Source organism: Nannobrachium achirus (assembly GCF_963921795.1).
Source record: "Nannobrachium achirus genome assembly, chromosome: 12".
Lineage (NCBI taxonomy): Eukaryota > Metazoa > Chordata > Actinopteri > Myctophiformes > Myctophidae > Nannobrachium > Nannobrachium achirus.
This window is the reverse complement of record NC_137832.1, coordinates 6,033,689-6,061,675: the sequence shown is the minus strand read 5'-3', so window position 1 is coordinate 6,061,675 and position 27,987 is coordinate 6,033,689. Positions and strand designations below refer to the sequence as shown.

Below are 27,987 nucleotides of genomic sequence, written 5' to 3'. Positions count from 1 at the left end.
TGGTCTGATGATCTGTTGTCCTGTGTTTATTATAGGGATGGTCCGATCAGGTTTTTTGGAACCGATCACCGAGCACCGATCACAAAAGTTTGATCACCCGATACCGATCAATCACCGATCCGATCAAGTTATAATTTATATTTTCTAAATGTTAATGTTTTAACTTTAATTCATTCATTCACTCATGAATTCATTTACATATTTGCCTTATAGTTATTTACCAGCATTACTATGTATTTATTATCATAGCAGTAACTAATTATTCCTTCAGCACTGTGGAAATCAATACCCCAAAATGGCCTCAAGTGGGCATACTGAACTGCTGGTTGATTGGATGTACCGATCCGATCGGATCGGTGAATTTACCTTTTGATCTAAACCACGATTATCGCCGATCACGCTTTGATCGGCCCGATCCGATCCATTGCCGATTGATCGGTAACATCTCTAGTTTATTATCAGATGGCCCTTAGGTCACAGGGATGGCTTATTGCTGTCATTGTTCATGTGTGTCTGTTCCAGGGGTCATCGCCATGCTTGTGCATGGTGGACATTTTGTCAAAATTAATCTTTTGCCACGGACGTACAAAATGATTAGAAAAACAGCCCTAAATGACCATTACAGAACTGTAACTCTGAGGGCGTACAAATGGAACCAAATGGACCCCATAAGAACAATATAATGGTGTGTGAAAAATACAAAATCTAAAATATGCCACGGACCAGGCTATGTCTTGTCACGGACAAATTTGTCTGTGTACAGATATCATTGATGACCCCTGGACTCCCTGGACTGCCTGTTACTGGTGTGTTCTGTTGCATATGTTGTTGAGCCATACAGCGTGTCCCATTGTGACATGTATGTTTCAGTATTCCAAAACTTCTAAACCTCTCATACTTAAATATCTGAGTTGTTGTCTCTGTCTCATTGCTTATATTTCCTGAGTACCCAAATACAGATGGCCTCCACATGGTCATATGTGGTTCACTTATGGATAGGCTAATAATACACATCAATGTGAGGGTCCTTGACCTGAAAATATTTGACAATGAGAAAATACATTGTCCTGCTTTACAGTACTGTCAGCATGAGGTTCAGGTCCATTAATAATAATAATAGACTCAGGTATATAAAAAGCAGTTTCTTTATTTGCAAAAATATCCAGGTTTCTTCCAGAGCACTGCTGCAGCTGTTGTTGTGGGTTTGGTACTACGAGCCTCTGCTGCACTGCAGCTGAACTGGGATCAGTTCTTATTCCAGGTTGTGTCAGCGAACCTTCCTTCCCTTCAAGCCAAAGGTCAGAACCCAACAAGGTACAAATATTATGGAGACGACCGCTCTCTCAGTAAATAAGACAGGGCTGCTTCCAAACAAACATCTAGTGGCAAACAGTATGCGCCGACAGACGGATGTTGAAAATAAAATATCTCTAGGAGCAATTGCTGTTTCTCGTGATGATCTTTGGCTTATTACAGTGGGCAGGTGTTTAATATCATGACATTAATACACATTAGAATAACTAATAAAACAGTGGCTATGTTTTGGCTGTTGTCAAATTGTAGTAAACATTTTGTAGTTGGTCATTTAGAGTGTGGAATGGATGCCAGTCAGAAGGTCTTAGAGGACTAAACGTTTTCACCACACAGCGCCAGCAGGATCTTCTCGTAGTCTCCTTTGGTGTCGTCCTTCAAGGAACAGAGAACACAGAGGGTTCATTTGTGTTAATATATACCGTATTGTAGGAGTGCGGATGCAGGCTGAGAAATGATGGAGAATTATTCCTCTTTGGAGAACCAAGTAGCACTCCTTTTATTACAGACAACAACAACAAAACTGACTACCTGTCGCAGAGGTAATACGTCAACACCCTGGAGGTGTGTGTTAACTCTTTCAAGTCAAAATACCTATGCATTAAGGTGAATGCTGCCTCTGTATAACCAAACAAGGGCTAGAATGCAGTGAATTATAATCGTGCTTAATAATTGTCCTGTGCGTGTTAACCCACCACAGTATTACCATTGGCCATAATCTTTAGTGGGCACTGTGGAGTAAAACAAAATAATTTCTGTCTGGCAGACATGTTTTATTTTCTACTCAAAAAGTGTATTTTACAGAGTGGGTGGGTTGATCTGTGGCTGAGGGAAAAGAGGAGGGGACCAATTATACAGAGCCTTGGGGGACCCTGGTCAATGAAGTATTTAAGGTTTAAGTGGTTAAAGTCTCAATTTTTGTAGTATTCTTCATATGGGACTCTTGGAAGATATATAGTGAGTATTAGTGACTGATAATTGAATGAAGCTGAATTATAATGTGTAGATGTTGACTGAGACATTAAACAGTGTAAAAAAATAAAATAGGACGATGTCTGTAGACCATTTGTCTGGTGGGACCAACAAGGGCAGAAGCTACAGTACGTATGTTTGTTCAACAGTGAAATGCCTGGATCCCGAGGCTAGTTCTACAGTAGACTCACCAGTATCTCCTGATAGAGGGTTTTTCCGTACTTCTTCTTGTATTCCTCCTTGATGCGCTTCATGTCCACCTCGGAGCGACTCACCATGATGCGGGTGAGGATCTTAGTGCGGGTTCCTTTTCCCTGGAAGAGAAGCACCGAGTCAGACCGGGAGGAACCACACACACACACGCACACACACATACCGGTACACGCACGCACGCACGTACACACACACACACACGTACACACACACAAGCGCACACACACACGCACACATACACGCACGCACGCACACACATGTGTTTCATTTGTCTGTATACCTTCATGGCCAGGTTGAGTTTCTCAGCGAAGAATGCAGGCCTGCTTCCTGCACATTTCACTGAAAGTAAAGAAAAGAATAATGACTGTATGAATGAATGAATGAAGGAACAAACTAATTAATGTATTACTGAACAAATGTATGAATGAATGAATGAACGGACAAATGAACGAATGAATGAGTGACAGTATAGCGGTCTTACCGACGGCCAGCAGACAGCTCTCTATGTCTCCCTTCATCTCCAGGTCGATGGCCTTGGCCACGTCCACCTTGCTGTATTTGGTGTACCTTTCAAACACTGGAAGACAAAGCGGTGAGAATGTCATAGTCCATCCATACACAAAGACAGACAGACAGACAGACAGACAGACAGACAGACAGAAGGTCTGCTTGGCGTGACATTGACAATGAGGAGCACCATGGTACCTTGGCGGAGGTGTGGGGCACTCCTGGTAGTAAGAATATCGATGAACACGGAGCAGTCGGTGCCTTTCCTCTGCTCGCCCGCCTCGTACAGAGCCCTGGCATCACTGTCCACCAGCTGATCACACACTCCTTCTGTCCTATTGGCCTGCAGGGGGGGGGTCAGAGAGCATTAGGGGCTCAGGGGTAGAGAAACCGTCAATAGAACATGGAGGTTCCCAAAGATCTCAGGCTCCCCCAGAGTAAAGGCTTTGCACACAGGACCGTTGCGTTTCTTTCCGTTTGCTGCATGATTAAAACGCATTGGATTTGGTGTGCAAGGCTGTGCGGAATCCTCACTGCGGATCCGAAGAGGAGTCATAAAAGGAGTCGATGAGTTTTTACCGCATCCGCCAAGAATTGGGTTCGATCGGGAAAGAAATGCTCAGCCGCAGCCACCTGCCGCATGGCAAATTCGGAGCCGTTGTGCATGAGGTCATAGAGAATCATTGTTTTCTTTAAAAAAAAAATAATCGTCCGTTTTTTTCCGTGCGGAAAAAACGCTTCTGTGTGCAAAGGCCTTTAATGTGGAAGAGTCCTTGATCAAGACTCTGAACCCCTAGTTGCTCCAGGTGAGCAGGTTGGTGCCTTGCATGGTTTCCTCTGCCATCGGTGTATGAATGTGTGTGTGAATGGGTGAATGTAATGCACACAGGGGCGTCACAAGGGGTAGGAAAGTGGGACTGAGTTACCAGGGCCCAAGGTGGAGGGGCCCTAGTAACTTTAACTAATGAAAAATAGCAGATATACAAGCTCACAGCGCGGCACCGAGTGCCGCGCTGCAAGCTTGTAGATCTGCTATTTTTGAAAAGTCGTGAAATCTTTGAACATATGTATTTTTTAAGCGAACATTTGTAACTCAAATTTTGCTTTCCGAGGGGGTCCCTGGAACTAAATATTTTGAGATGGGGGTCCGTGGCCAAATACATATCATTTTGGGGGTCCTTCACATGAAAAGGTTTGAGCATCACTGACATGGAAACATGGGTTTCTTGCACACATTTTTTCACGATTTTTCAAAAATAGCAGATCTACAAGCTCGCAGCGCGGCACTCGGTGCCGCGCTGCGAGCTTTTATATCTGCTATTTTTCAATAGTTAACATTCATGGGGGGCCCGCAGTGAATCCTTGTACCCAGGGCCCAGGATTTGGTGTGACGCCCCTAAATGCACAGTCTACTGTATGTAAAGTGCCTTGGATAAAGGCATGTATAAATGCACCATTTACCATTTACCATTACAGTACACTACGGTGTGGACCGGGATCAAACTCCTTTTGCAGTTTTGTTCTCTCAATAGTTTTCATAGATGTGTGACTACTGACTACTCGATTCAGCATTTATGTGGGGGGAACAAAAGTGGAAACAGCTTTCTAGAAGTCAAACAGCTCACCTTGCAGAGGGCGAGGAGGGCTTTGCGGAAGTCTCCACTTGTGTCAGACTTGATATCGTCTTCGAGATCCTTCTTGTATTCTACGAAGAGAAACCATGAGATAATTATTAGAACAAATCAGAACATACAGTAGTGTAAATAGTCTGATAACCCTTTTAGAACGGGTACACATATTGTGTATCATTATTTTGTGCTTTAACTATTGAAAAACAGCAGATCTACAAGCTCACAGCGCGGCACCGAGTGCCGCGCTGCGAGCTTGTAGATGTGCTATTTTTGAAAAAACGTGAAAATCTGAATTTTTACCCGATTCTATAAGTGTCTCTTGAATCCTTCTCAGGTTTTTTGAAAAACCTATGTTTCTATGTCAACAATCTGGCCAGCCTTCGGCAAAGAAAAGGTCCTTTTCACTTAACTGGAGCTCAGCCAGTCTGTTCTTGAGAGACTACTATGTCAGTGGTTCTCAAACCTTTTCATGTGAAGGACCCCCAAAATGATATTTATTTGGCCACGGATCCCCATCTCAAAATATTTAGTTCCAGGGACCCCCCCAGAAGCAAAACTTGAGTTACAAACGTTCGCTTTGAAAATACATATATTCAAAAATTTGCACACATTTTCACGACTTTTTCAAAAATAGCAGATCTACAAGCTCGCAGCGCGTAGATCTGCTATTTTTCACTGGTTAAAGCATTCAATAATTTTAGGCTTAAATGGGTTAAAGTGGTATGGCATTTGTATAGATTCTTTTGGAAGTGAGTGAGGAAAGGTGGACAGAGAGCAGTGGAACGATGAACAGAAAACAGTCCATCTGGCCGGGAGTGAAACCGGGGACGTTCTGAAGAAGGCAGCCGTAGGACACTGTTTTGCACAAACTAACTAAACCAAACAATAGCACTTTTATTTAAGATGTCATTAAGAGTTTTATTTTAGAACTGTACCCTCCAGGAGAGTTCAAGTTAGTCTCTAGTCTAAAGGCTGATTCATAAGTCGTATGACCAAGTCGCTCAGCAAAAACAACAGATTTGTATCTGTACAACTTGTGAGATTGCATGTCTGCCCTGAGAAGATACCAAACCAAAGACTCTCCCTGCTTCGCACTCAGCATCAAGGGTTGTATTGGGGGTACAGTAAGTCCCTGCAACATACTAGTGCAGGGGTTCCCAAACTTTTTTGTCTCAGGGCACCCATAATTATTTTTTTGATCCGAGGCACCCCTACATTATAATTTTCACTCCCAGCAGCATATCGTTGTTGTCGGGTGGAAACCTTGTATGTCCAAAACCGTTCGTTTTGTATTTATCATCTATAAAATGTACTAAACTAGTGAAAACAGCAGATCTACAAGCACACAACGCCTCACGATGCGAGGCGTTGTGTGCTTGTAGATTGGCTATTTTTACTAGTTTTGTGCGACAGTCTTGTATGATGAAGCAGGGCTTTGCTTTACCAAAAGACGTACACATTTGAAACTTGGAGATACGAGGTTTCTGCCCGACAGTGACGATATTCTAGTGATTATGTTGCGAGGAAAACGTTGAGATAACTGCCATTTTGGTTAGAACTGACTGAAAATAACTTTGTACTTCACGTTTAAAATGATAGTAAATATTTTTTCAAGTGTCCAAATAAATTCCAAATATTATCAAATTATCTCGCGGCACCCCTGGACTGCCGTCGCGGCACCCCAGGGTGCCCCGCCACCCACTTTGAAAACCCCTGGTCTAGTGTCATTTCCAGGAGGTGTACAGTACATCAAGCTGCCTTACGCTACATTAACAGGAGATAGGCTCCCGGCCTCATGACTCTGTAAGACTTACTAGTTAAGCCATATTTTATACTTTCGTTGGAAATGTTTGCCTATATTGACAAAAACAGCGTTGTCAGATTGAGAGTGCGGTAAACTGCTTGGCACACACCTGCCTTGTAGGCTAGTTTGATAGCTTCAATCTCCTTGTTGGTTCGAGAAGCCAAGATCTCAATCACCGTGTCCTCATCTGTACCCAGACCCTGGGGTGGAGAGAGCGAGAGAGAGAGAGAGAGAGAGATAGGGTCAAAGACCTGCTGTACTAAAAACACGTCTCACCCTTTTCCTTCCCTTTCACAGACAAGCAGTTTGAATGCGAGGAAGGAAGCGTGACTGTAATGTCAGGAAATCACTGATATCAGCTGATAACACTTTTATTTTAACGACGCTTCAGCGTGTTTCATGTCAATGTTTGAGCTTTTAAAGTGTTATGTGAACCTGTGTGCATGGGTATATTATAACCTACATTATAATGCTGTTTGTGCATGCATACTGTACCTTCATGGCCAGTTTGAGCAGCTGTGCGTCGTATTGGGCTGGTGTTTTCAGCAGAGCCAACACCACTTCTTCCAGATCTCCCTTCAGAGCGGCCTTCAAGGCAGAGTCTAGAGGCTGCACGAACAAAACAAACACTCATCACTCATGTTCTGTTTCTACGTGAACCCTTCATAATACATCGTTAAAATCTCATTTGGCCTACAGTACGTCCAAAGTAATTAAACTGCTGGAAAACTGACAGGGAAAGACTCGCACTCCACAAAAGCTTTAAGGATGACCCTTAGACAAAGACTAAGAAAATATATAAAAATATATATATTTCAAGCAACAAGTGCTCTGTGCTCAAAGTCAAAGGTCAATCAAAGTATTGATTGATTGATTGATTGATTGATTGATTGATTGATTGATTGATTTAATACTTTAATAGCAGTTTGCAAAAAAGGGAGAAAAAAGCACAGGAAAGTTAAAGTTCAATACAAGGTCTGCTAAGAGGATTTAAAACCCAAGAAAGCTGGCTTGTTTCAATGTTGGTCCTCTGTACACAATTCATAGAAACCACTACGGTAATGTTTTGTCGTCACATTTGAAGAAGAATTGCGTGCGTGCGTGCGTGGTGTGTTTTATCACCTTGCCACTGGCCTGCTGGTACGCCTCTTTGATCATCTGTCTCTGTTCGTTGCTCCTCTTCACCAGAACATCAATGATGGTGTTCTCATCCACGCCTGTTAGACCACACAGTTAGCACAGCTGTTGTCAGTAGGAATACTTTTATCTTTTCAATCACTTATGGAACACAGTTATTTACATTCATGAAGAAACCACTCTCAGGGACATTATGTTAATTCAGATCGATCATATTACAAATCAAGAGTTCTTAGTAGTGTAGGAACACAGTATTTCTGCCAGCGTAGGGTCTAATCTCTAATTAAATCAAAGTTAGGATTTCTACTGGTAATGATCAGTATTGGCCAGCAGAGGGTGTGTGTGTGCATTTAGTGGAGGGCAGGACACTCTCTAGGTCTAGACACATGATTTTGAAAACACATCACCAAGTCAAGTTCACACATGCTCACATTCTCTCAATGTGTGTACAGTGTAGACCCTCTCTCCTGCAGTGTGTCATAAAGAAGTGCGTGTGTATGCATGCATGAATGCACGCATGTTGTGTGTATAGGTGCATGTGTGAGCAGAGCACATGTCTGAGCACATGTGTGTCTAAACGTCACCTTTGGTCTTGATGGCCTTGTCCAAGATCCCAACATCTCCACTGGCGCTGAAGTGAGGGTTCGGGGTGACAGTTCCCTCGTTGGGTAAAGTCTGAAAGACACCAGCTAGTTGTCAGAGAATTCACAAACACAGATGGACAAATAAAGCAAAAGAAAACTGACTAATTGAGAGGGAATACGTTAGAACAGTGGTTCTCAAAGTGGATTCCACTGAATCTGTGGGTTCCTTTAAAGGAGTAGTTCACCCCCAAAATGACTTTTTTTTCCTATGGGGCTTTTAAGCCGTGACATCATTTTGTAGGCAGAGGAGAATCTGCCCCCAGAGCATTTTCTGTCCCTCGCTATTTTCAACAGATCCGAGACAAAAATAACGACTAAAGTATAATTCTAACACTTTCCTTTCAACAACAAAGAGAAGAAAAATGTGTAAATAGTAAAAATAGTAAAAAGATTCACGGAAACTGGGGGCAGAAATTCTCCTCTGCCTACAAAATGATGTCATACTTAACAGCCCCATTGATTACTCATGCCATGGAGAGTACAGTTCAATAATATGTTTTGGTTTTTGTCACATTCCTAAGACAAAAATTTGATTCGAGTAAATTTACCCCCATTGATTCTGGATGGGGACCCGTTTCGAAACGGGTCCCCATCCGGAACGAATGGGGGTAAACTTATTGTTATCACATTTTTGTCTTAGGAATGTGACAAAAAACTAAAAATATTATTGAACTCAAGTCTCCATGCCGTGACTAATCAATAGAAAAAAAATCATTTTGGGGGTGAACTACTCCTTTAAGGGGGTTTAAATGGAACCATACAAGTCTGTAACTCCGACAGTGTACAAATGGAACCAAATGAACCCTAACGGGTTCATTTGGTTCCATGTGTACCCTGTCAGAGTTAAGGGGAGACCTTGACATTTGCAGGTTTGAGAAACACTGCGTTAGAACACAATGAAGTCAAGGAGGAAAAACTCGAGCAGAGTTCACTTTAAGAATCCGGGGAGAAGTAGCGGCTAAGTATTAAAGTAGTGTTTGTGGAGTTTATGAAGGGAGGGGCTCAAATTCCTGCGTCTACAGAGCATGAGTCACTCTCACACGGCTCTGCAACGCAGCAGCGCTCACAAGACTCAGTATGGTCATCTGTTTCCCAATTCCTCCTTCTCCTCCTCACCCCGCCGGCACATGAACTCTTATCGTTTCACCTCCCGGCTGTTCTGTCTCTCTCTCCCCGCATTACAACATCATCCCTCCTCCTCCTCCTCCTCCACTCTTCATCTCTCTCTCTCACAACCTCCTTTCTCCTTGCTGCCACGCCTTAAACTCACACACAGCCCGTGAAGTGCCAACAAGATTTTCAACAACCTTCTAAGAAAGTGACAAAATCTTAAAGAATTTCCCCCCCAAAAATCGGAATGTTCAAACATAGCAAACGCCGTACAAGCTCACAACCAGTTGCGATGTGACTCATTGTGAGATTGTAGATCGGCTAACTTCACAGTTTGTTGTACGACACAGTTATAGTTGATGTAGTTTATATCAGTGGTTCTCAACCTTTTCAGGCTGCGACCCCCAAAATAATCATATTTTAACTGGGGACCACCCAACCTGACGAGCACTAAGAGTCGAGGCATTACATTTTGTATAACACAGTTCTATTGTGAAAATAGCAGATCTGCTATTTTCACAATTTCTGCCTCTAATATTTGACAATTTGGCCAATGTTTAAGTTGACATTTTAGAGGTATTAAATTGTAAATTGTCACCTTAGAAATGTGCAGATACCCTCTATAAACTTAAACTTTATGTTGGTTTGTTTATTGAGTGAGAAAACAATGTTGCACATTAAGTTAATCATCTGGGGACCCCTCAAGATAATTTGGGGACCCCCCCCTAGGGGTCCCGACCCACAGGTTGAGAACCACTGGTTTATTATGGTTAAACTTCCCAGTCATTCATTCTGTCTCTGTCTCTCTCTGTCTCTTTGTCCCTCTCTCCCCTCCTCCCCTCCTCCCCCTCTCCTCAGTACTGTACACTATGTACGCTAGTGCCTGCCTGGTAAAACTTTCCATCCCACTGTTACCACAGGAAGGGAAGGGAGAAGGGAGGAGAAAAGGAGCCAGCGTGGTTGGTTGGCCCGTGCACAGGCAGGGTGTTCCGGTATACGTACTGACTCATCGGGCATGCCCAGATAGACGGTCTGCTGCAGGAACTCCTGGATGAAAGACATGCTGGAGATGGTGGGACAGATGGACTGATGTCTGCAGAGGGAGGGAGAGAGAGAGAGAGAGAGAGGGAGAGGGAGAGGGAGAGGGAGAGGGAGGGGAGAGGGAGAGGGTGAGAGAGAGAGAGAGAGAGTGAGAGAGAATGGGTCCACAGTCAGTGGAGTGGAACATGTGAGCAATACAATAAACAAATGAATGGAGCGTCACCGAATCTTACTGAACATCAGCTCTAATTCACTCTCACTACACAACAGTGACTATATGTACTACTACCATTCCATGTTTTATATTATGTTATGGGGTCTGCAGGTCAGTGGCTCTCAAAGGGGGGTCCAGGACCCCCATACTGTACAGTAGGTCCTTACAGGGGGTTCCCAGCAGCACAATATCAAACTGATGAACAGTTTGATTTCACTATTATTTCACCAGCTAGTTAGACCAATGAAAGAATGTTAGTCTATTCAGAGTCAGACCATATACAATCTCTACACTGTTCTCAGCTCCTACAGTAGACAGTTATAAAATACTGTACTAATTAATCTAATCTAATAAGGATATTGGGTCCAAGGCACAGACAGATTTATAATTCACTTGTAGGCTGTGATTGCAAGGCTGTATGCAACTCAGCCGGGGGGAAAAACAATGACTTGAACTTTGATCACTGCTGAAATCCCGGATTCCGTTATCCTATATCTATATTTACTGTAGGTTTAACTGACTGTAGGCAGGCAGCCACACCTAGGATAGTATAGTATACACTCAACTTATAATGACCAACACTCAAGTTCAGTCCTGCAATTTATTTTCAATATGACTGCCTTTTAAAACGCAGCTCTCCACTTTTCATTAACAATACAATTTCAAACTACATTGTGCCATTGTCCTGCTAACCACACCCACCCAGCATCAACTCCTTGAGAAAGTCCTCTGTACTAACCTGAACGCATAACATCACATCAACGTCAACCTAAAGACAACTTAAAGTACTTTTGAGGACTTTTGAAACTTTTTATCATTTTACAGTGCATCAAAATAGTATGAATTAATGTTTCTTACCAGCTGGCCAAAAGGGAGAAGTGTTCCTAAACTGTGATACCAGGGGCGTTGCAGAAGCAATGTTGGTTTATTTATACACGAGACAAACCCCACCTAGCGACAGGCTCAGCCTCCTGCCCTGGGAGTGTGTTCTTATTGGACAGGGGGTCTGCTAGCTGTTCCAATCCACACTGACTGACTCACTGCATGGCAGCTGAGCTGCTGCTGCTGCCTCCTCCTGCCTGCAAGCTGATCTGGAACCGTTTATCAACAGATAAAAGCAAAGACGGGCAAGAATTTAGGCTTGGCTTGAAAACAGATGGTGGATAAATCAAAAACGTTAGGGCTGCTGCACGTTGCATAATAGTGTCAAGATTCCTCACACTGGCGTATACTGTATAGCCTCGGATCAAGACTATCATACATGTATTTAATAAAGTTTTGCTTTTGTATCTAAGACAGGGGTGGGCAACTTTGATGATGGAGAGGGCCACTATATTTTCACACTCACTCCAGAGGGCCACAATGCATATACAGTCAAAAATAGCAAAAATAGCCGATCTACAAGCTCAAAACGCGTTGCACTGCAACGCGTTTTCGCGTTTTGAGCTTGTAGATCTGCTATTTTTGCTATTTTTTTAATTGGAATCCTGAATTATTTTGAGCTATTTTTGAATTGGAATCCTGAAAAGAGACATTTTTGTTTAATTTTCAATGCATTTATATGTTCTTATGTTAATTTTATTAACTTAAATACAAATAAATTGTGCATAAAAAAGACTAGTCATTAAGCTAGTCATAGACTGGAGTAATTAAAGCGGATCATGTTTGCATGTTTAGAATTGTAACAGCTGAAATCAATCAATGAATCAGTATTCAGATATTAACCTATGGGCCGCATTAAGTGAAGGAGAGGGCCGCATGTGGCCCCCAGGCTGCCAGTTGCCCATATCTAAGATATGAAAGCAAATGTCAGACTCGAACACTATATGGTACCTATCCATAATCCGTTGTTGATTCCTGACAATAACTAATCTTCAAGCTATAAAAACCTGTCGCATGGAGACACGTTTTTATTGCTTGAAGATCTTGAAGTTTAGCTTCCCCACAGGCGTGGCTTGAACAGAGTACAGAATTAAATGGATATGAATCTCACTAGAAAATCAGTGCTGTCGGCATCAAGCATCACAGAAAGTGATCTTCCCCAAAGGTGTGGCTCCACCGTTTTGTTGTCATCTGTTGTCATGACAACACAGCCAGCAAATGCATGGATACGCTCCCTGTTGGCTGCGTGCCACAGTAGTGGATATACGGTTTCATACAGCTGAGATTACAGTAACTATATAATGACATGCTGCTTTCCTTGATATTATAACCTTCCTGCATACAGTAGAGCTATTGTAGTAGTAGGGCTAGTAGTCACATCATTATCACTATGAGATTAGATTAGAGGCTACGGCTGCAAGACTGATACACTTTGTTTGCATCACATATTTGATGACATGACATGTCACCCCACACCTTAGTACAGTATGTGGGTTACGTTTATTTCTCTCTCTCTCTCTCTCTCTCTCTCTCTCTCTCTCTCTCTCTCTCTCTCTCTCTCTCTCTCTCTCTCTCTCTCTCTCTCTCTCTTCCCCCAGAGAGGGAGAAACATGCCAACACATGCGATGTTTAAACAAACTTTTACAAAGCAAGTGTTGAACAAAAAACTATACAAATTAAAACTGAGAAATTATGTACAATTAAAAGGGAATAAATAATTGTGTAAGCAGGACTGTGTCACAATGCAACTATAGAAAAAGTATAGCTTCTTCCAAAACAATTACACTGTGTGTGTGTGTGTGTGTGTGTGTGTGTGTGTGTGTGTGTGTGTGTGTGCGTGCGTGCGTGCGTGCGTGTGTGTGTGTGCACACGTGCGTGTGCGTGTGTGTGTATGTGTATGTGCGTGTGTGTGTGCATGTGTGTGTGTTGGGGGCACACAGTGCATGTCTGTTCATTCATTGTTGTCATTTTTGACATAACTTTCTATCTGCCAAATCCACAGCACTGAAGGGTTATGAAAGAGGAAGGAGGGGTTATTCCTGTGACTTCCTCCTTCTTTAGAGACGACAACATTTAACCATTTAGACCCTCTAGACTTTATTTAGTTAGGCATTTATCAGACACTCTTAAGCAATTAAACATAGGATACAAGAAGAGTGCAAGCCAAGGGCACTATCTATTTATATATATTTGAAAAGTGGTCTTAAGTAATATAAAGGATTTGAAAATGCAGAAGTACAACATTGTCGGGCTTAAATTATACCCTTCAACTTTTCTTATGCCCAAATGATTGGATGTAGCTTAGACCTACAGGTTTTGTAGCAATTGTAGAATCATATTCTAATAATGTATACTGTAGATTTCTTAAGACCGTTTTCCAAATATGTTATCATTATTTATTATTATTTCATTTTTGGACCAAATAGTACATTTTACATCAAAGGTGCGCACTCTTCCTGTTACCAACACATAATAATTAAAGACCAACTCTCCATCATTTAGCTGGGGACCACGGTGGACCACTGGTTGAAAACCACTGCTCCATAGCAATGATTAGGGGGAATACATAGTACTGTACAGTATTACAATATAGAGCTATACTCCTATTTGATCAAAACAATGATCACAGATGTGTTTCTGTGTGTTTACCTGAGCTTGTAGTCTACCTAGCGACAGGTAACTTGTTTACCAGTGTGTGTAGTATACCTGGTGACAGGACACCTGGCTCCGCCCCCTGATGACCCAGACAAAGTGGACTCACCCTGGACACAGTGAGGTCCCCAGGTCTCCAGGAAACAAACACACACACACACACACACACACACACACACACACACACACACACACACACACACACACACACACACACACACACACACACACACACACACACAGCAGGAGGTGTGTGTGTGTGTGTGTGTGTGTGTGTGTGTGTGTGTGTGTGTGTGTGTGTGTGTGTGTGTGTGTGTGTGTGTGTGTGTGTGTGTGTATATATATACTTGTATTGCTATAATTGTGAGGGCCACTAAAGTCTATTAGGTTAAGCAGGACCCTAATCCGTTTGTTTTGGGCTGTTTGGAGCCTTGTTTTTAGGGCCTTTGAGGCGTCGCAATACCATATGTGGACTCCATAGTCATTGAGGGGCTGAATGAGTGCACTCGCTATAGCCTTCCGTGTGTTGTTATTAACCAGCGGGGCGATCCTAAAGTCTAGTACGTGTTTCTAAAAATTTCAAATTTCAAGGGCTCTTCATAACTCTGACAGTGTACAAATGGAACCAAATGAACCCGCAGGGGCGACAATAAATGTTGAAAAACTTGAAGAAATGGAGTCTCCATTTCAGACCAGATGAGCTGGCTTTCCGGTTTCGCCAAGCAGGAGCGGAGGTAGAGGAACATAGCATTAGGGAGAACTCCACTAACGCTATGGACCAGAGCTAGGGTCACAGTAGGTTTGGGAATGAGAGTTATAGGCCTTTAGGCTGGGGTTAGTGTTAGGATTAAGTCTTTAGGCCGGGGTTAGGTTTAGGGTTAGGGTTAGGATTAGGCCTTATTTAGGGTTCGAGTTAAATGCAGATTCAAAGAAATATGTGCTGGCTGTCGTCATGCACCAAAAAGAGCAGATCTACAAGCTCATAACACGAGCTTGTAGATGGTCTATTCTCAGCGCACGGCGACGGTGCGCAATCAAATTTGCATCCAAAATGTTGATGTCCTCGCAAGTTAACTAATACAATCATGCTGTGTATCGGTATGTGTGTGTGTATGTGTGTGTGTGTGTGTGTGTGTGTGTGTGTGTGTGTGTGTGTGTGTGTGTGTGTGTGTGTGTGTGTGTGTGTGTGTGTGTGTGTCCCCAGTGTGTGGCATCCAGTTACAATCTGTATCTTTACACACAGCAGGAAACCTGAGGACCGTTAGTTTATCTGTTTACCTGGCGGCTCCACTCCGCTCCGCTCCGGTCATCTCGGCGGGGGCCCAGGCAGCCATTAGCCTGTGAAACCCCATCCTTGCAGGGTTAATATTTAAAGAGCGCTGAAGAGTCTGGTTCCCTGTGGAGAGAACAGAGAACTGAGTTCCATCACAGCTTTGTAGCGTTTGCCTCCGCTCAACGGCCGGGTCAGGACGACACCAGTAGCACCTGGATCTCTCTCTAAACGGGCCTGATCCACTCTGATACCTGCCAGGTAATTATAACGGAATTGATTTGTTCTGCCGTTTAACTTCTCTCCATCAAAACCTTGCTGTTGCTATTACACTGCAACAAGTATTGGCATCATGATGGGGACCAACATATTGATATTAATATATCTGGTATTTTCTCTAATGTTCTTTAAGTCTTTAATTGACACTATTGCCTTTTTAAAACATTTTATTCAACTCCCATGCAACGTGTGAATTCAAGCATGGTTGAATGTATGCATAGTATTGATTATATGTGTGTGTGTGTGTGTGTGTGTGTGTGTGTGCATTGTGATGTTGTTGGCCAGTGCTTATAAAGGAGCGCAAGACTCATTTCAATTGCCAGATAATAAATGAGGCCTAAATCTTATCTTATCTTACCTTATCTTGTCAGAATTCCATTCTAATCCATGAATTAATCTGCTGAATTGGATTCCTAGCTTGACGTTTGCAATGTTTCTCTTGAGCCTCAAGTTGGAGTAGAGTTCAGGACAGGTTATAGGTAGAACTAGAGTTCTATATTACTGTGCTTAACACTAGGAAAAAAGCATTTTCTTGAGTTATGAATTTGTTATATCGCATTGTAAAAAAAGAAAAACAATCACATCCATCCATCTTCAACCGATTATCCGGAATCGGGTCGCGGCCCGGGTAACAGAGATTCCCAGTGTTCCCTCTCCTCTGGGGGAGAACATTTAAACGCACCAAACATATCTTCTGACAAAATAGCAGATCTACAAACACACCACGTGTCACACTGGGGCGCATTGTGAGCTTGTAGATCGGCTATTTTCAGCAAAGATATTCGGTGTAATAGAGAAAAGGAGGATATCTAGTATAGAGCCCTGGGTAGTCTAACCTAACACGGACATTCTATGCCCCCGGCAAATCTCACCAGGTCCTCCGTAGAGATGGGACGTTCGCAAACGAATCGAGTCTTTAAAACGGCTCTTTGAAATGAGTGATGGGATCCGGTTTGCAGTATAGGGAGCCGTTCCTTTCTAATGAACAGTTGTGGAAAAAGTACAAAGATTCTTTACTTGCAATGTAGATGTAAATAACTAAAGTAACTACATAACTAAATAAATCCCATCTCTAGTCCCCCGGCATCTGGGTGACTCGCTGCTGGCTGCTGTCCGCTTTCAGTAAATGAGGAAGTGATCCGCGTTGGAAAACGAGAGATAAATCATAGCGATTTTATAATGATAATGGATAAGCATAAACAAACCAGTTCACATGAACAATACTGATGTAAAATAAGATATCTCAACGTCTACATTTATTTTATATACAATTAAAATGTCATGACTCATGAACCACAGTTATAGGGGGGCTAGCCCATGCAGGCTTTATTTTTCTTCAGATCGCCAAAATAAGCCTGGGTTTCCGAGGCTAAGCCCTGGAAGACTCCAGTCAAGGGTGGCTAGGTAAACAGTCTTTATGTTATGTTATTGCATACAGTAAATACATTATTCTTTTCTCTCCAGGTTGTGGACAAAGATGCGAGCACATGCTCCCATATAAAACCATACACAACATAAAGAACATCATCACATGCTCCCATATAAAACCATACACAACATACAGAACAGTATCTCACATGCTCCCATATAAAACCATACACAGCATACAGAACAGTATCTCACATGCTCCCATATAAAACCATACACAACATACAGAACAGTATCTCCTATGCTCCCATATAAAACCATACACAACATAAAGAACAGCATCACAGAGTCTGTCAGGATGTACGTGAATTCACCTGGAACGGAGAACACGTCCTACACCTTGACCTTTCTGGGAAAGAAAGTAGGAAGACATCATTCTGTGGCCCCTGCAGGCAAGCGCCGTGAGTAAAACACGCACGCAAGCATGCACACACTCTGCTTACACGGCTTGGTTGAATGCTTGATTCTGATTGGTCAATCGCTGAATTCAGCGGTGTGTTTCTCCTTGATAATGATCGCTCCGCTCAATAACAGATCGCTGTCTAATCAAAGGCTTAGAGCACCTGATTGGCTCATAATCTGTCTAATCAAAGGCTCAGAGCACCTGATTGGCTCATATCAAAAAGGCTCTGAGCATTTACTGCACTGCGTGAATTGTGTGCCGTATCCAACATGAGAGCCTTGTAAACAAACACAAAATTTCATTTAAACGTTGCTCTTCAAGAATGTTTTTGAAAACATTTGAAGCGAGAAATAGACGATGCAGTAACCAAATATGGATTGATTCTATTTGACCAACACTTCCTTGTTTTCCGAGTCGACCATGGAATACTTAAGGATATACTTTCACTAATGCAAGCAAGGAAATACTTTGTTTTGTTGTTACTTTTAGTTTTGGGTCAATGCATTTCTTTATTAGCCGTGTAACTGGTTAGACTGAATTAAAAAATGATTTAACGTTTCAACAAAACCAACTAATCCAACCCTTGATGCTGAGTGCCAAGCAGGGAGGCAACGAGGCACTGGGTCCCATTTTTACAGTGTTTGGTATGACCACGGCCAGGGATCGAATCCCGACCTCCCACCAGTCTCAGCCAGGGTGGAAATTCTAAACGAGCTGGTACTGTACTGAGTTTTGCAGTAGATCCCTCTTATAGTCTAGTAGCCAGAAAGAACCCGGACATTTTGAGTACCCTAAAATGTTATGTTAGAAATGTTGAGTATGGGTCCCCAGCAGTTAAAAACTGCCGGATGCTAACTTGCATATGTTGGGCAATTTTCATAATTAGCATAATTAGCTTTAATTAGCATAATCACCTATAATAATAAAAAATATGTCAAAAACTGATTGGCCGATTTGAACAATATTGGAGTGGTTTTGGGGGTTATTGAGGATGCTGAATCCATTTCTGACATTTTCTAAATTCAAAATGGCCGTTTTAAACCGGAAATAGCCATATACCAACTTAAATTGCGATGATTTTGATACTTTTTTGTTGATTTTCCAAATGATGAAGTGACTATTTTTGATAGGCTATTGTGGCAGTCATTGTTCTAATAATTTGTGTGGATTGTCTATATATTGCTTTTGAAATGCAGATAATCTATAAGCATATAAATAACCACATTTATAATTTAATTCATAATCAAAATCAACAAAAAAGTATCAAAATCATCGCAATTTAAGATGGTATATGGCCATTTCCGGTTTAAAACGTCCGTTTTGAATTTAGAAAATGTCAGAAATGGATTCAGCATCCTCAATAACCCCCAAAACCACTTCAATATTGTTCAAATCGTCCAATCAGTTTTTGACATATTTTCCAGTATTATAGGTGATTATGCTAATTTAATCTAATTATGCTAATTATGAAAATTGCCCAACATATGCAAGTTAGCATCCGGCAGTTTCTAACTGCTGGGGACCCATACACAACATTTCTAACATAAAGCTTTAGGGTACTCAAAATGTCCGGGTTCACAATGGGGCTCTATGGGCTGGCTACTGGACTATTATAAGACACATCAAGATGAATACAAAAGGAAACAGGGAGAGAGTCATGCAACATGCTGAAAAACCTCTGCCTGGTATCCTCTGACAGGCTGTCAGGCATCTGTGGCATCTGCCCTGCCAGAAGCACCAACCTCAGCTAATCTTTGCACCTGAGAGTAAACGCCCTGTGGGCAGACAGACAAAGACAGAAGAGCAGAAGAGGTTTAAATATTTCAGCTGCTTGGCTGAGTCCATAGAGAGTTAGTGGAGCAGTCAGGTTATCAGAACTAACAGTGGTTCCATAGGGAGGCAATGGAGCAGTGCATTGATCAGAACAAAACACAGTGCACTGGTTCAGACCTTCTGGACACTGGAGCCCTGCATGTGTGTGTGTGAGTGCATGCACAGTGGTGGAAAATAACTTGGTGCATTTACTCAAAGTGCTGTATGCTTAAGCAGGGGCGGCCGAAAGTATCTGGAGGCCCGTTTCAAGAGGTAATATGTGCTTGCTCGTGCATCGCTGTCTCGTTTGAAGGTGTCCGTGGCATATTTTAATTGATACAAATAGTTTTGAATGTTCGATATCGCTCGCAGCAGCATGCAGCCATCTCTCACAACACGAGTAACACGACAACATGGCAGCCATAACACCTGTCTACTCTTCCTGTTGTCCTTCACAAGAAAGTGTCTCCCCCTTTACCTCCCAATGCGCAAAACGTTACCCAGGTTTAGGCAGCACGGCAGAGTGATAGAGAAAGGGGGCTCCATTGCGAGGGTGGGGGCCTCTTGACGGACGGTCAGTCGGATTTACCATCATTTGGACTGAGACTGAGCGGCAGTCGGAGGCCCCCTGCATGGCGGCCGAGGCCCGTTTCAATTGAAACGGGTGAAACATAGCAAAGGCCGCCGCTGTACTTAAAGGGGAAGACCACCCATTTTCAACATTGAAATATTTCATTAATATACCTAGAGGAGTTGTGTGGAAATAGAAAAAAAGTTCCCCCCCTTCTGTGTTGCCTAGAACTGGAGGATTGATTTTGGGGTTTGTATTGTAAAGTACAATGTGTGATGTCATCAAGTTGTACTTTACAATACAAACCCCAAAATCAATCCTCCTGTTCTAGGCAACACAGAAGAGGGGGAACCTTTTTTCTATTTCCACACAATTCCTCTAAGGTATATTAATGACACAGTTCAATATTGAAAATGGGTGGTCTTCCCCTTTAAGTACAATTTTGAGCTACCTCAGGGTCAATGTAGCTTATTATTTCACAATGTAGCTTATTATTTGCACGCGCGCGCACGCACGCACGCACGCACGCACGCACGCACGCACGCACGCACGCACGCACGCACGCACGCACGCACGCACGCACGCACACACACACACACACACACACACATTTGAAACTAAAGATGGGCACACTTCGTTTAAATGTGCATGTGTGTACATGTGGCAACCATGTGTGTGTGTGTGTGTGTGTGTGTGTGTGTGTGTGTGTGTGTGTGTGTGTGTGTGTGTGTGTGTGTGTGTGTGTGTGTGTGTGTGTGTGTGTGTGTGTGTGTGTGTGTGTTTGCGTGCGTGCGTGTGTTTGTTTCTGCCACTGAATCTTTTCCCCCCCTCCTCCTCCCTCCAGTTGCCTGGGAGCCCGCTGAACGCTCGGCGAGTCCAGAGGAGGGGGTGCGGGGGTCGTCCCGGGGCGGCCGCACCCCTCCGGCTGTGCCCCCCCTGCCCCAGCACCTCCTGCCTGGCAGTGTGCCCGACGTGACGGAGGAGGAGAGACGCTGCCAGCAGCCATGTCTGGTTCACCACACACACCTGGACCCTGACCTGGAGGACACAGCAGGTGAGACACTAACAGATATCGTCGTTGTCGGGTGAAAACCTTGTATGTCCAAGACCGTTCATTTTGTATTTATCGTTTTAAAAATGAACTAAACTAGTGAAAACAGCAGATCCACAAGCACACAACGCTTCGCACCGCGAGGCGTTGTGTGCTTGTGGATCGGCTGTTTTCACTACTTTTGTGCGACGGCCTTGTACAATGAAGCAGGGCTTTACTTTGCGAAAGAACATACACATTTGAAACTTGGAGATACGAGGTTTCCACCCGACAACGACGATATGCTTTCATACATGCCATACTCACAGTCACTTACTTTATCCCTAAACTTCTTGGCCTTTTTCTTTTTTACAATTTTGAAAGAAAAAAAATATACATTTTAAAATACTTAAAAAAGCTGGTCTACATCGAGACGTTGTGAGCTTGTAGATCAGCTGTTTGAAATATTCAAAAAATGTGAATATGAATGAAAATTTTAATGCCATTTTGAACCTAAACATAAAACTGAAAACTGCGTATTTAGAGGCGTATAAAATATTTCACACAACTATAATTTAAATCAGCCCAACCCCTAAACCTATCGTCTAAATGTCTAGTCCTATTTCTACTCTAAACCCAACCTGAATCTTTTCCTGTTAAATTGTAATCCTGACTTTAAACAAAACCACCATTTCTCAAGAGGACCAGGGAAATGGTTTCTCAAACAAACTCAACTACCCCTGTGGGAACTAACTTCTAACTGAAATTTCAACTTGCAAGAAGGTTTAACAACTATTATATTAAAAAGCTCTATTCTATGAAATCCTCATAGGTGGCACCTTAAAGTTATACCATGTAACTTTTTTTATAAAACAAATCTTAAAATTGTCCTAACTGTCAAATCGCTAACGTTTTAGAACACCCACTCCGTTATTTTCAGCTTCTAAAGCCTTCTCTTTATATGTTTTCTATGATCCTGACCGGGCCCGGTTTTCGCGGAAAAAATACGTCATCATACACTACCGGCCAATCACAGTGAGGGTTATACACTGCCGGCCAATCACAGCGCATCTTGAAGTGGGGTCGCTATCACAATACGGCGGCCATATTTGTAGGCGCCCGTGTAGCTTGCCTCAACATAACAACAGCATTTACTCGGGTGAAGGAGTCCTTTTCTCCGGAATGCCTGAACGCACAGGAACCAGGGACCCCTCTAAAGATAGATCTCGGCGAGGTGGAGGCAGACGCGGGGGTGTGAGGCCGCGGTGAAAAACGGCCGAAAGACGCGGACGCGACCGCGGTTTGCTACAGAGCTACTGACCTCTAGTTGAGCAACTTACACAGTATAGCTTTAAATATGTAGTACACTAATCCAGACGTTGTGTATTGTGGGTACAGTGGGTTCACCAGCCAGACAGTATTTGTTATGTACACATGGAGATGATTCCCTGCATGTGATTCCTGACCTGGTTTTCTGTTTCTCCACCTCAAAACAAGGTGATGCTAGGAGGAAAGTATCAACATGGTCCAACGCCCACATCCCTCCAGAGGGGAGGGGCTAAGTGCATGATGCCACGCCCACATCCCTCCAGAGGGGAGGGGCTAAGAGCATGGGGCCACGCCCACATACCTCCAAAGGGGCGGGGCTAAGAGATGAGCAGCTGCATGGGCCATGCTGGAATGTGTCAATCATTTACAGAAGGCCCGGCCAATATTCACTTTTACTTTCAAGACGGTATTAAATAGGAGCTAATTATTAATAATATTGATAGTATTAATATTAATAAGATGAGTATGTTTGAATTGTACTACTTAAATAGATCACTCTTAGCACAATCTAAACTAAAATAAGCAGTTTGGATTTGTCCTGCATTTTCTGAGTTTAATATAATTATAAACATAACATGTAAATAAATACGTTATGTTAAAATAGACTGTAATTTATTTATTGTACAATTTTGTTCTAACGCTGCTTGTTTTGGTCCAGGACACTTCTTTAATTACTTGTATATATACTTTTTTATTGTTATAAGATAAATAGATAAATCGTTATAATCTGAACTATGTAAGACGTGTTTTAAACTTGATGAATAAAAGGTAAACTCACATGTATTGATTTGTTTGTTTCATTCCGTCCAAGATATAAAAAACACATCATGTTTCGTGAATCACAATCTATCACAAACTATTAATGTAGTCGTGAATGTCTGTCCATCTGCATGCTGACATCACTGACACTACACAGTTTTGCCGCCGTGGTAACCGTCTGTCTGCATGCTGACATCACGTCATACTCTGACGTCATAGTACTGAAATCACAGACTGGCCTGCCCTGGACACGGAACTCCATTTATGGGCATAAAGATCTGCCCAAGGGGCACTCCACAACACAACACCGCCTGATTATGGATCCCACTGGGAAAGATGGATGGAAACGGCATAGAGCGCTCGTTTTCACAGTTATTGTCCACGACATTGCAAGCGGGGCGAAGGCCAGCGGACCTTAGTTACGAAGCCGTGGTGAATGCAATCGTTCTATTTATGCCCAGGCCGTAAGGCCTGGGCAAGCGCACGATAAACGCAATGATAATTGGGTTTTGGTGCACCTCGCGCAGTCCAAGTGACTACAACGGAGTGCTCCCTAAGTCCGGTTAAGCCAATCACAAGCTTCAAAAATGAGTCCGGGGCGTGGTTATCCATCTTTCCCAGTGGGATCCATAATCACGCCACAACACCATATATGGGCATAAAGATCTTCCCAACGCGCACTCCAACATGGAACACCATATATGGGCATAAATATCTGCCCAACGGGCACTCCAACATGGAACACCATATATGGGCATAAAGATGCCCAACGGGCACTCCAACATTACTTCTGAGACTCCTACATTCAATCCCTTAGATACTGTGCACACACCCCAGGCACAGAACTAGTATAAATATAGAGTTTCAATACATTCTATAACCGCTAGAATGCAGTGAAAAGGACAATGGAAGAAGGTTATTTAGGGACTTTGTGCAATAGATATGTTAATAGTTAATACACGTGTTAATGTATAATAGATGTTATTGTTAGTTTAAGACATACCTCTGAGATTCTCCGAGCTTCATCACTGTTAGGACAGCAAGCGCTGGGTCTGTCTTACAATAGATTGATAAGAATAAAGAGATAACACACACACACGCGCGCGCACACACACGCACGCACGCACGCACGCACGCACGCACGCACGCACGCACGCATACATGCACACTCGCATGCACACACCAGACAAAAGACATCTTCTACATCAGTGGTTCTCATCCTTTTCAGGCTGTGACCCCCCAAAATAATCATATTTCAACTGGGGACCCCCCACCCTGTGAAACCCTTGGGATGTAGGAGTTGAGGCAATTACATTTAGTTTGACTAAAGCTTGTAGATTGACTGTTTAAAATAAAATTGCCTATTTCTTAAATTATTTGATAATTTTCAAATCTTGTTGGGACCAAATATAGACTTCCATAAAGTGAGCGAATTAAGGGCCGATATACATTATGTACCATTCGTTGAAATTGATCCACGTTGTCCGGTCCATGTTTTCCTCTGTTTAAGAGGTGGTTCAACACAAGGCCCAGTGGCTGAAGAGGTGGAACGCGTTCCGCCGCTGGATCGGAGCCGATCGCAGGAAACACCCCAGCCAAGGTCCTGTTACACACACACACTGTGTGTGTGTGTGTGTGTGTGTGTGTGTGTGTGTGTGTGTGTGTGTGTGTGTGTGTGTGTGTGTGTGTGTGTGTGTGTGTGTGTGTGTGTGTGTGTGTGTGTGTGTGTGCGTGCGTGCGTGCGTGCGTGCGTGCGTCCGTGTGTGTGTGCGGTGTGGTGTGGTGTGACATGGAGTGTGGAATGTCACTAATGAAGTATGCAGGGAATGGGCAGGATTTTAACAAAGGAAGCTGAAGTTTAATAAGGAAGCTCACAGGTTTTATGTTTTTCCTGGCAAATCTAGTGGGGACAAAAACAGGGGAGTGGGGGAAGGGTCTTATAGTTTTTCATTAATTACACGACAAAATCAAATTAAATAATACAAATTTGGTCACAAATGTCAGTGACTAAAATCTCTAAAAAGGTTTCATTTAGTAAAATCTTGTTAAGGCTTTGACACCTTGTTTATTTGAGGTCATTCAGAAACAATGTTAGAATCCTAATTTAAAGTCTCTATATCAAGGCCGGGTCTTCAATGTTTTTCAGGCCAAGGACCCCTTAGCTAAGACAGCGATGAAGCAGGGACCCCCACTACTACATGATGTGAACATGTTGCACATTAAACCTTTTTATTGGTTTCATAGATAACTTCAAAGACTTGTTTGACAGCACTATTATCAGTGTTAGATTCATTTTAACGTGTATTTTCAGACAGTTAATCACTTAAATGCTGAAAACTTGTACTTGATATGCTCTTTTTCCCCCGACACCAAACCTACAGAAAATACATTCTAGTGATTCAAGTGATTAAAAGAAAAAAGGTTCCTATCACACAAAGATTTGGCGGCCTCCATGTAGTAACTCACTAACTCTGAGACCCCCTAGGGGTCTCGGACCCCCTGTTGGAAGACCCCTGCTCTATACTGTGACAGATATCTAATTTCACACACTTACAACAGAAAATACCAGCACACATATTTAAAAAAAGCCATCAAACATTAAAGAACACATGCCAAAAGGATTCTAGTCCACATCTTGTACTGTATTGTGCTCGAGCCGTATTTGAGCTCTATTACATTTGTGTGTTGGTTCTGACAGGCATGTCAGAATCTCAGCTGTCCAATGACAGCGAAGAGAGGGACCAGGGCATGGAAGCTGATAGGTCAATGGATGTTAAGATCTACATCCCCTATGAGTCAGCTGAACTGTGCATAACGCAGGTACGACTGAGCTCTGCAGAACACAGAGGATTTGCAAGGACCCCCAATTTGGTACCGATTAGATTTTCATCACTGGGACTCCAATCTAAGAGCATTTTTTATCAAGCAATGATTTGGTCCACAATTGTTTTGATCTAAACAGATCTTCATCTGGTCAGTACTGACGAAGAAGCTCACAATTCCTCACAATGCAACACAATGTGAGCTTGTAGATCGGCTATTTTCAGCAATGGCTCTCCCCACAATAGTATAGACCAGTGGTTCTCAACCTTAGGTCGTCAAACAAACGCCTACTCAAGGTTCCCAAAACGAAGCTAAGAACTAAAGGGGATCGAGCGTTTACAGTAGTAGCTCCTACTCTCTGGAATGGCTTACCACTGTCATTAAAAAATGCGGAGTCAGTAGATGCTTTTAAAAGACTGTTAAAAACCCACTTATTTAGGAATCACTTTGGTGTGTAACATTGTTTATTAACATGTACTTACTGTTAATTCATATGCATTGTTTTATTTTTCTGTGAGGTTTTTGTTTTATTTCATTGTGTATACTGTACAGCACCTTGTAACTTTTGTTTTGAAAGGCGCTTTACAAATAAATTACCTTACCTTACCTTTTTACACCAAGTACCACCTCAGAGAATATGTGTCTCTCCAAGTAGGCCTACCACCATAATAACTGATGTTAAAATACTGGTGCGTAGACCTACCCCATCCTATTCAACTATGTACAGTTAACACAGGAGGCCAATTTATTACTTGAATTCATGGAGATTTCATAGTTTTTGTTGCATTTCTAAGCCAATAATTTACATATTTCACTCCACTTTTGGGAAACGACATTTGGTCCTCTACGAGGACCAAATGTAGGATAGAACTAGAACTGTCGAGGTGCCAACTCGCGTCTACTTGTTGCGAGTGCGCCATAAGGTGCACTCACCATTGGCATCACCACCAAGCAGCCGAACGCAGTACTTGCACCCTCTGCTGGAGCAAGTAACTAGACTGGACTCTGTGGATATGCCAACATTGAGCCTGCATAAAACATCACCCAACGAAGTACTCAATGGACACTCTCCTGGCGCAAGTAGGACAATGATAGAAACAGTGTTGATTTCGTCGACTAAAACTATGACGAAAAATGTTTGTCGACTCCATTTTTTTCACTGACGAAAACTAAATAAAAACTAAATAAAAAGTAATCTGTGATGACTAAAACTAAGACTAAATATATTGACAATTTCGTCAACAAAATAAAAACTAGACTAAAACCTTAGGGAGGGACTAGTGGAGAAGAGAGTAATTTTATATTTGGTTGCTCTCAGGTTTTGCGTGCTGAAAATAGCAGATTTACAAGCTCACAGCGCGTCGCTAAAACTAAAACTAATACTAATACTTTTCAGGAGACTAAATTATGACTAAAACTAAAAGACATTTTTATTCAAAAGACTATGTAGCAACTCATAATGTAATAACGGCTCATAAAACTAAATCAAAATTTGCTGTCAAAAACAACACTGGATAGAAAGTGTGGACATTTTTCTGAACATGGGGATTTTTATGATTACGACTTCCCAAAAGAAAACTGTACACTAGTGTTGTAGTCGAGTCCACCTAAAGAGCATAGCCGCGGGAACTAATTTGAGGCAGGAGGGGCTGTCGATCGTGTCACGATCCGATCCCCGCGCGCGCATGCGCGAAGCGCGTGCGCGAAAAATTGCGGTTATTTGCGGATTTTAATTGTGTTTTATAACCTTTTTTGCAGGTTTTATTCGGGTTTCCGCGGTTTATTTTTTAGCTAAATGTAACACAATTTGGAACTGCACACTAAACTTTCCCTTTGCCTCTCCAAACGGGCTGTGGACAGTGCGGAGACATATAAAAAATGCGCACACAGTGGCCATATGCCACTGATCTGATTGCAGCCTGCAGGATATTATTAGATGCTATATTGTCCGCCGCATCGGTCCAGACCCCAGTGTTAGGAAACAGCTGGTCAACTTCTGGTACACCATAGCCATTAGCCACTAGCTAGCCCAAACATTAGCCTAGCCAGGCAGCACAGCAGCATAACATAGCATTCATCATTACAAGTCTTTAGCCACGACTCACCAGTGAGGACGCCAGGGCTAGCAGAGGGCGATGTGTAATGCCTTCATAGCCTAGGTTGTG

At 42.6% G+C, this 27,987-nt stretch overlaps 1 protein-coding gene across 1 annotated transcript; it reads right to left on the bottom strand.

Moving 5' to 3' along the window:
- Positions 1-1,143: 1,143 nt before the first annotated feature.
- Positions 1,144-11,479, bottom strand: anxa1a (annexin A1a). The gene is made up of 12 exons (XM_080738256.1): positions 11,443-11,479; positions 10,332-10,422; positions 8,160-8,250; positions 7,561-7,655; positions 6,934-7,047; positions 6,548-6,638; positions 4,629-4,708; positions 3,202-3,346; positions 2,978-3,073; positions 2,777-2,835; positions 2,475-2,597; positions 1,144-1,686 (listed from the first exon to the last, which is right to left on the bottom strand). The coding sequence occupies exons 2-12, from the start codon at positions 10,389-10,391 to the stop codon at positions 1,627-1,629; spliced, it is 1,014 nt and encodes a 337-aa protein (XP_080594382.1). The 5' UTR covers positions 10,392-10,422; positions 11,443-11,479; the 3' UTR covers positions 1,144-1,626.
- Positions 11,480-27,987: the final 16,508 nt, after the last annotated feature.